Source organism: Procambarus clarkii, chromosome 94 (genome assembly GCF_040958095.1).
Source record: "Procambarus clarkii isolate CNS0578487 chromosome 94, FALCON_Pclarkii_2.0, whole genome shotgun sequence".
In the NCBI taxonomy this organism is placed as follows: Eukaryota; Metazoa; Arthropoda; class Malacostraca; order Decapoda; family Cambaridae; genus Procambarus; species Procambarus clarkii.
The window spans coordinates 4,011,465-4,021,562 of record NC_091243.1 but is presented as its reverse complement, the minus strand read 5'-3'; the positions used below and the strand labels follow the sequence as shown (position 1 = coordinate 4,021,562).

At 34.8% G+C, this 10,098-nt stretch overlaps 2 protein-coding genes across 2 annotated transcripts; one reads left to right on the top strand and one right to left on the bottom strand.

The window, feature by feature from the left end:
* Positions 1-266: 266 nt before the first annotated feature.
* On the bottom strand, positions 267-3,594 carry LOC138359926 (uncharacterized). The gene is made up of 2 exons (XM_069319788.1): positions 2,013-3,594; positions 267-1,864 (listed from the first exon to the last, which is right to left on the bottom strand). Exons 1-2 carry the CDS (start codon positions 2,026-2,028, stop codon positions 612-614), a joined length of 1,269 nt encoding a protein of 422 aa, XP_069175889.1. The 5' UTR covers positions 2,029-3,594; the 3' UTR covers positions 267-611.
* A 947-nt stretch (positions 3,595-4,541) lies between these two features.
* Positions 4,542-6,825, top strand: LOC138359927 (baculoviral IAP repeat-containing protein 8-like). The gene is made up of 3 exons (XM_069319789.1): positions 4,542-5,593; positions 5,722-5,886; positions 5,998-6,825. Exons 1-3 carry the CDS (start codon positions 5,227-5,229, stop codon positions 6,681-6,683), a joined length of 1,218 nt encoding a protein of 405 aa, XP_069175890.1. The 5' UTR covers positions 4,542-5,226; the 3' UTR covers positions 6,684-6,825.
* The last annotated feature ends 3,273 nt before the right edge of the window (positions 6,826-10,098 follow it).

Genomic DNA, 10,098 nt, shown 5'->3' with positions numbered 1-10,098 from the left:
AAATCATTCTAAGACATCTTCGTACAATTAAAGATACTTGCCCGTGCACTAAGTCATTACTTACAGTAGCATCTTAAGGCATTGTTTTCGTAACTCAGTTTTATTAAACATACACCTTCATTAGTCAAAGGAAAACTTTTCAAGTCATTGTATTCAATATTTCCGTTAAACTTACTACATCATGTCATTATTCGGTTTCATAATTAAGTACTTGTTTCAGTCCTCCAATGTAATAAGCAAATTATTCTATTAAGGATAAAGAAATCTTATTTAGAAGAGGCATTAAGTTTATTACAACATTTAACGCATACAAGTGTTCTTAGTAGTTATACAGGTATTCAAGAAATCATAAGTGTTCTTAGTAGTTATACAAGTGTTCAAGAAATCATAAGTGTTCAAGAAGCAATTATATACAAGTATTCTTAGTAGTTATACAAGTGTTCAAGAAAATCATATACAAGTGTTCTTAGTAGTTATACAAGTGTTCAAGAAAATCATAAGTGTTCAAGAAGCAATTATATACAAGTATTCTTAGTAGTTATACAAGTGTTCAAGAAAATCATATACAAGTGTTCTTAGTAGTTATACAAGTGTTCAAGAAATCATAAACACTATAGTCTTATATAGAAATAAACATTTGAATTTATAAAAGAATTATAAGTAAAACATGTATTTGATTTCACACAATGAAACTCACTATCCAGCAAGTTAAAAAATCCATCACATGCACAGCATCCCCCTTCCCCTTCTCCAAAATAGATTAGTTTTTGTCCCTTAAATTCCTTTAAAACATAGAAAGCATCGCTATAAACATTATCATCACGAATCAATTCAGGCCAGGACATTAGAAGTACTTCTCTGTCATTACAATAAGTCCTAACTGCTTCTACAGCATCCATTTGTTCAACCTCCATCCACTTACTCTCACCCATATTCGAGTAATTATCTGTAGCTCGTACCACATTAGTATGTCTTATCCTAATAAGATTTTCAATAAAGGCCATACCAGAGAAAACACCAAGTACAGGATCCTGTCCTATAAATCTCATCACTGCCTCTATTTCTATCTTTTGGGGGGTATGATATCCTATTTCTGGTCTCATCTTTATTAAATTTAACGGAAAAGATGGAAAGCTCTCCTCCATATGATCAATTAAACTCCAATGTTCATCTTCTTCTGTTTTAGGGTGAATAATACTAAGCTCTTTCACAGTCTTACTATTTACCTGCTGTTGCAGTTCATCCTGGCTCATTATAGTATACACTTCTCGTTCTTCAGAACTCAACTTATTAATAAACCAGTTTGCAGCATTTGGAGAACCAATTTCATCCACAAATTTTCTTATAAAAAATTTATCCTTTAAGTTACATCCTATAGGCACTTCTTCAAATTCTGGAAATATGTATTTAAAACGGGGTTTAGGTCTAAAAGTGCAAATTATTTTATCGCCTTTAAATAACAAAGAAATTTTCTTCATCTCGGCCTTACTAGGAGTTTTCGTCAGCAACAACACTTGACAATTCTCATGTTTCTTGAGTACATCTGTAACACTCTCTTTTAAGCTAAATAAGACTATGTCGCATTTTATCATTGGAAGTTCTTCTTTCAACTTTATAAAATCATGACCGATCAGTATCATTAAAACATTTTCACTTTTGCTAATAAACTTTGCTAGAGCTGGAACAATGTTCTCATGCGTACATTTATCAGTATGTGTCATCACTTTATAAGTCCGTTTTTCAGCCAGGGGCATATTCTTCCACAAAACAGTCGAAGCTGGACTTTGCCATATAGTTTCTGACACAAGATCAGGCATGCTTCCAAACCCTGGTAGACTCTTCACATCCATCACATGGGGTAGATCTTTAAACAAAGAAAAATACAATATTTAACACAGGGACTATTAAATAATCATAATATTTCAAAACTAAAAGATATTCAATAATAAGCAAAAATTATATCACAACAAATATAACGAGTACTGTAAGTACATCATACAATAATCACTTACTGTATACAGCAGCCATCGATCCGAGTATGTCTTCTCACTGCTGGACCGAGATGGGGAGTTTATGTCAAGATATATCCCGACCTAGCTTATCACATCGGAGATTGTTACGCTCCGCCCCCTCTCTCTTAGCTGTAGTTTCCAAATTAGTTATATGTATTATTTCAGATCTACTAGTTTTAACTACGACATTCTCTTCCGTTTATTAGATCTACCCTCTACTTGTTTCTTCTCTCTCCCAGTCCCCGTAACATCTTCTCCAAGAGGTATACGAACCATTAATAATTCTTTTTTATTATTCTTTAAAACATAAGCTAAATGGGCTAGTCCTGGAAAATAGTGTGTCTCCCATTCTTCTTGTTCTTCTTTACTCCATCCTATTCCGTCATTAAACCCAATACCATATGGAATAATTATACGCTGGATTAAATTATTATTTCTTGCCTGACAACAAATTTGCCTTATTGCAGATTTAAAACTCCAACGTTTAATAATATCTTTCTGTAATCCTAGATCTTCATTAGAGCTACTGTATTGAAGTCCTATAATATGAGGTTTTATTTCTGGTTCTGGAGATAAAGCAAGTACTATACCACCAGGAGTTATATTATTCTGTACCACTTCACACTCGGAAACTTTACTGTAAGGATATTTTTCCCATAACAGTTGTGCAAATCCACCAGATAAATTATGAGAATCGTAGACAAGACAGTCTCCAGGTTTTAGAATTTCATCACTAGTAAAATCAGCATCTATAATACACTTATTCAAACGCTTAAGCTTCACTTGCATGTACATAGAACAATCCATCTTGAAGTAAGACAGAAAAAGTTTCGTACCTCTTCCTATATACTCAGAAAAGTAGAGTTGACATTTAGACATTAAAAAGGGAGAAAATAAACACACGAGTTTCTATTTTGTTATTTAATGTGTAAAAATGTACAATGTATTTAATTTGTAAAAATGTACAAAGTATAAATTATTTACAGACATTATTATTCCCAATCCATCTTCTCTTCTAAATTTGTAAAACTACTACTAACACACATTGTAACATTAGTATCAACAGACGTAGTAACATTAACAGGTGTTGAATTAATTGTATCAGACAACTTAGTGTTGATAGAAGGTGAACTAGCATCAGCGGTAGCAGGCGTAGCATCATCTTCAGGTGTCCTAGCAGCATCAGTAGCATTAGTTGTGGATCCATTTTGAAGAACAGCAATGTATGGAATCTTATTTTCAAAGATGCCGTGGGTGGATGACTGAGGAGGAACGATGTTTTCGGGACGTACTATGAAGAGTACAATACCTCGTTTTCGTAGTTTTTGTCCTATTTTCTCAAGTATAGGCAAATATTTACTTTCCCATACTGCGCAGTTGTCCAAATAACTTGACATGCCAAACCCATATGGAATAATAATTCTCTTAACACATCTTTTAAGAATGAAAACAAGGGCTTCCTTCAGAGCATTTTCAAACCAGCGCCATCTCTGATATTCTGTATCTTTTTCAAGTCCATCGTAAAAATGTTCATCTAAACTTCGTACTTCACACGGAGGATTTTCATATGCTGGTAAAGTTGCAGGTCTACTAGCAAACTGAGTCACTAAACCAATAATAAGGGGTAGATGGGGATCTTCATCCATCCTGTTGTTAAATTCAGGTGGTTCTCCAATATGTATACTGCCAGGGTTACTGCGATAAGATACAACAGCCCTGTTTTTGTAAGGAAAGTTTTCACGATGTAATCTCGCATATGGGTAACGATCCCACAATCCTTGCACAATTTTACACATTTGTACACTCGTAGCATCAAGATCGTACAATAAACAGTCGTGATTATTGTAGACGGGCAGGGAGGCAAAGTCTCCAATAATAGTCTTGATCTCCATAGCCTTGAATATCCAAGCTTGAAGTAGATTCTGACATCCAAGAAGAGGAGGACACCGTAAGAGATCACTCCGGGGGAAGCATATATACATCTTTAGGCTGCGCGTAGAAACACTGCGCACACAAAAGGTTGCCAAGTGTTACTTGCTCTTCCTCTGCATAATCTCCTCGTTAAACAGTAATTTAACTTCCACTCCGTAGGGTTTTAACTGTTTATACATATCTTCAATAACAGGAAGATAAGTATTTTCCCAAACTTTATCTCTTCGAACACATGTAATCCCAATTCCTGTTGGTATTATAACTCTCATAATTTGAGGAGAGCCCTTGATAAAGTTAAATAAATCTTTCATACCATTCTTGAAGTAGACGAGACGATTAATGGATGTATCTTCGTTTAATCCAGAGAGCATGTTTCTGTCTTTTGAGTTTTCTATAATTCCCTGAGCAATGTTATTACTTTCTATAGGTAATCCAATACCGTATTGTGTGGCTATAGCAACAATATACGGAAGATTTTCTCCTTTAGAGATATGAATTGTTCCTGGTACTGGACGATCTTCAGGGATACATCTCTTAAGACTGTACAAGGGTCGGCGAACATTATAAGCATCAGCATGAGAATATTTCTTGGCTAAGTCTAGAGCCATTCCTCTGGGAACACAGGATATACAGTTCACTCCGTACACAATACAGGTTTCATTATTACAAAATGAATCGTCGGTTAAATAACCCTGACAAGTTGTCAGAACAGTATCCATGGTGAATTTTCTTCCTCGTAAGGTAGTAGATACGAACCAGATAGTCGTAATAATATCCCTAATGCGAGGTCCGCGCTCTTATATTGGGGGAAATGTAAAAGTTACCACTTATTTGAATATATTAATAAGGATTTTTGTTACCTTAGAGTGATATTATATATTACATTATAACTAATAGTATATTTCATTTTAGGATATAGATGCTTTAAGCATATATTTTAATTAGATTAAATAAGAATTTACTACTAAATTATATATATATATCTATCATTATGTACGGCAGCTACGAATAATGACGTAACAGTATACTTTTAGCGAGATTGCCAAAGTGATGTATTTTTCTAATAAGTCTAATAAATAATGAAAGTAGTTTACTAAGTATTTATATAAGAGCTTCATTTAATTATGAAACTTTAAGGATTTTTAAATAGAGAAGTATTTAGAGGAGATTACTGTCTATTATAAATGAGGAAACTGTTAAATATGTAGCGATGTACGATACTTATTTTAGGGATATATATACTTGCTTATCCTACTCTAATAGCTAGTGCTGCCCTCACACGATGGATCCTTTGTGTGCCAGGAAGTTTTACAGTATAGAAAGCCTTAAATGTGCAGGAGTTAGACTACAAACATTTGTGGATTGGCCTATTAAGTGGTTAAACCCTATTGACTTAGTTGAAGATGGGTTCTATTACCTTCGCAATAGTGATTACTGTTTGTGTGCATTTTGTTATTGTATAGTAGGTGCATGGATTGTTGGTGATACCCCCAGAAGACGTCATAAGATCATTAATCAAGACTGCGCCTTTATTAGAGGCGAGAGGAGTGACAATGTTTCTTTAGAGGTGTCTGAGATAGCTTTCAAATATGGACTGGAATTTGTTTCCCATAAAATAGAACTGGGAAATAAGAAAATAAGTGGTAGTAGTAAGTATATATTCTTATGATGTATTCTTATACCAGTCTTATATACTCTGTACAAAACTTGATTGCTTAAATAGATACTTCTTATTCTTCTAAAGAATAATTTACGTAACTACGTTATATTTTTTTAGGTGGTGCTCCTCCTAAGGAAGATCTGGGATTGATCAAATTTAGGAAATCGCTGAATCCAGGATTGGTAACTTATAAATCTCGCCTAGAGACATTTGATATGACATGGCCTGGAAGCGTCAAGCAAACTTCTCATGAGCTGGCAGAAGCTGGTTTTTTTTACTGTGGTATGAAGTGTTTTAACTATTTTAAACTTAATAGAGTTATAAGTAAAGAAATAATGAATATTAGTTAAAAGATAGTAACGAGATAATGCTGGATTGTTTTATGGTTTTCAGGTATAAGTGACCACGTCTGCTGCTATCACTGCGCCTGTGGAATACGAAATTGGAGACCAGAAGATGATCCTTGGACTTTACATGCGAGATGTAGTCCAGAATGTGCTTACATTATTCTTGCAAGGGGCAAGGAATTTGTTAAGAATGCTAGATTGACAATGCCATTACCTATAAAACCTATAGACAATGATTTAATTAATATCTTAATGGAGGGTATGGATAAGTTCAAGCATCTGATTCATAAAAAATTAATACCTGTGGAGAGTATAAGATATGCTTTAAGTGAGTACCTTAAGGAATCCAGAGATTTGTTGCCTTTTATTATACAAAGTAGATGTCTAGAAATCGTGTTGAGGTATATGCAAGAGGGAACAGATATTTATTTACGGGTACGGGACTTAATTTATGAAGCAGTTGATGATAAAAAGGAACAAGAAGCTACGCTTGAAGATCTGGGATTGAAAACTTTACCGGAGACTTGTACTAACACTGATGAAAACAAGGACTGTATAGAACAATCTTGGGAAGAAGATATTTTATGCAGAGTTTGTATGGATAAAAATATAAATATTGTAATACTACCATGTAAACATATGGTGACATGCAGTGGTTGTCTTTTAGCTCTGAAATGCTGTCCAATTTGTAGAGGAAATATTTTATATATAATAAATCCAATTGCTTCTTGAACACTTAAGATTTCTTGAATACCTGTATAACTACTAAGAACACTTGTATATGATTTTCTTGAACACTTGTATAACTACTAAGAACACTTGTGATTTCTTGAATACCTGTATAACTACTAAGAATAACTGTATGCGTTAAATGTTGTAATAAACTTAATGTCTCTTCTAAATAAGATTTCTTTATCCTTAATTGAATAATTTGCTTATTACATTGGAGGACTGAAACAAGTACTTAATTATGAAACCGAATAATGACATGATGTAGTAAGTTTAACGGAAATATTGAATACAATGACTTGAAAAGTTTTCCTTTGACTAATGAAGGTGTATGTTTAATAAAACTGAGTTACGAAAACAACGCCTTAAGATGGTACTGTAAGTAATGACTTAGTGCACAAGCAAGTATCTTTAATTGTACGAAGATGTCTTAGAATGATTTATATTGACCTTATTTTGAAAATGGATAACTGCCAAATGCTCAGTAGTAACTTACTGTGAATTAGTAATGTTACTGTTGTTGTTGTTGTTGTTGTTGTTAATAACGATGATCTACTTACTTACTTACTTACTAAAATGACAGAAACAACTAGTTTTGAGAATTAGTACAGAGATGATTAGAGAATAAGTAGTGGACTGTAATGAACGGGTAAGAACATGTAGCGGAGGGATGGAGGAAAATTGTAAGAAAGGGTTGAAAGTTGGGATGTGTAAAGGATTGAGAGATTGTAAGGGATGGTATCAAGATGTGCGGAAAACATGCTACAACATGTAAAGTAGACAGTGTAGAGAGTTGGGCGGTGAACAAGCTAGGACTTGTAATGGATGGAAGGAGTCGGGTATATTTACATATGACTCATGTTTAAATAAGATATGGGACACAGTAATACACGCTACAACATGTAAAGTAGACAGCGTAGTAAGATGCGAGGCGAACATGCTGAGACATGCTGAGACATGTAAAAGGAATGAGAGAGAGATTGTAAGGGTTGGTACCAAGATGAGCGGAAAACATGCTATAACATGTAGAGTAGAAATAGCGTAGTGAGTTGGGCGGTGAACAAGCTAGGACTTGTATTGGATGGAAAGAGTCGGGGTATATTTACATATGACTCATGTTTAAATAAGATAGAGGAGACGGTAATAGTTGTTTAAGTCTTGTATAAAATTGGAAAGAAGTAGAGAATATGTAAGACTAAGTACAGATCTGAACTTACAGAGAATATGCTATGAACGGGGAAAGAACGCAAATTAACAGCTACATTTTAAATTTACGAGACTTGGATGAGATGGAGGAAGGTGGGAGGGGGTGAAAGATAATTAAACAGGTTGGGGTTATGTGTATACTCGGATAAGAGATACGCTGGAGACGGACTTGATCGAATATATTTATGTCTGATGATCTAAGGCTAATGTCCAGATTAATTTTACTACGTTAGAAAATACGGTGATCTTAAATCTCAGGGTGATTTAGTTGGAAAATAAAGAACTTGTACAAATGAACTAAGCTGGGGCACAAGAGTTGAAACTTAATAACTGAACTGGTTTTTTATTTACTATGTCTGAAAATGTAGTTGGGTGATTTGGACTGAGAGTAATGATTTTACAAAAGTGAGCTTGGACAGAGGACAAGAGCTAGAGTTTTATAATTGTTTACTTCATATTTACTATGTCTGAAATACAGAGGGTAAAAATTTCAGGGAAATTGGACTGATACTAACGAAGATATGAAAGAGAACTAAGGCGGGGACGAGAGCTGGAGCTCAGTAACTGACTTGATCTTATTTACTAACTTTGAAGTATGTCTGCTTTTAATTTTAGGGAAATTGATGGGTTATTTACAAAGATACGAAAGAGAATTAAGGCGGGGACGAGAGCTGGAGCTCGATAACTATTTTGATTTTATTTACGGTGTCTGAAATACAGAGGGTAGAAATTTCAGGGGAATTGATCTGTTACTAACGAAGATACGAGAGAGAGCTAAGGCGGAGGACAAGAGCTGGAGCTTGGTAACTGTTTTGATCTTATTTACGGTGTCTGAAATACAGAGGGTAGAAATTTCAGGGAATTTGGACTGTTACTAATGATTTTGTACAAATGAACTAAGCTGGGGACAAGAGCTAGAGTTTGATAATTGTTTGCATTTACTAAACTATGTCTGAAATACAGAGGGTAGAAATTTCAGGGAAATTTGGACTGTTACTAATGATTTTGTACAAATGAACTAAGCTGGGGACAAGAGCTAGAGTTTGATAATTGTTTGCATTTACTAAACTATGTCTGAAATACAGAGGGTAGAAATTTCAGGGAAATTTGGACTGTTACTAATGATTTTGTACAAATGAACTAAGCTGGGGACAAGAGCTAGAGTTTGATAATTGTTTGCATTTACTAAACTATGTCTGAAATACAGAGGGTAGAAATTTCAGGGAAATTGGACTGATACTAACGAAGATACGAGAGAGAGCTAAGGCGGAGGACAAGAGCTGGAGCTTGGTAACTAATTACTGTATTGAACTACATTTGAAATATGATTATTTTTAAATTTTAGAGGGATTGGAATGATAGTATTCTTTATACGACAGGGGACTAAGGTGGGGAACGTGAGCTAGAACTTGCTTACTAACATGATTTATTTGTGTAAAACTGACTTGCTTAATGAAAAGGAGCAAACATACGATGTTGGAAAATAGTTGAACTGAATGAAAGGAGAGAGAGAGAGAGAGAGAGGAGGGACGGTCCAGATATTATGGATAAGATAAGATAAGATTAAGAGCCGACTGGCTGGCTGACGTCTAAAGTAAACACAGGTGAGGCGACAGATTGCGAGGTAAGGGGGGGAGGGAGGGGGGTGTGATGTACGAGACTTGAAAACCATGACTTACACAGGCGATTTTCTAAATTTATATGAATAACTAAGGCTTACATAGACGATTTTGTAAGTTGAAAACATGTAAAATATGTCCGTAGAGTTCTCCTGGAAGCCCTAAAGTGCTACACACGTTATTTGAATTTCTCCCATAAGGCCTTAACAAACTTCTAAGTCTCGGAAATTATTTTTCTTATAAGAACTTTAGCAAACTCGTATGACATTATTTTTCATTATAAGAATTCCCTAATTCTAAATCTGTGACTCCCCAAATTCGCCTGAAAACCTTGGCTCACATAGATGATATTGGAACCTGAAACCCTTGGGGCGCACAGGGGATATTCTAAATTTACCTGAAACCCTTGGGGCGCACAGGGGATTTTTCTCCCAGAAAAAAAAATTCGTCTGTGTGGCGCCAACCCTACTACTATTGCTAGGTAAATATAAAAAAGAAAGCGCTAAGCCAATACAACTATACAGAAATTCATATTATTCTCCAGCTAAATCAGTTCATTGATTTTGATTGGTTTGCACACCGACGGCCTGGCC

Bases quoted from the DNA above. Each gene is read 5' to 3' on its own strand.
- LOC138359927 (XM_069319789.1), top strand. From the start codon at position 5,227: ATGGATCCTTTGTGTGCCAGGAAGTTTTACAGTATAGAAAGCCTTAAA. The intron at 5,594-5,721 runs GTAAGTATATAT...ATATTTTTTTAG, and splicing joins TAAGAAAATAAGTGGTAGTA to GTGGTGCTCCTCCTAAGGAA. The intron at 5,887-5,997 runs GTATGAAGTGTT...TATGGTTTTCAG, and splicing joins AGCTGGTTTTTTTTACTGTG to GTATAAGTGACCACGTCTGC.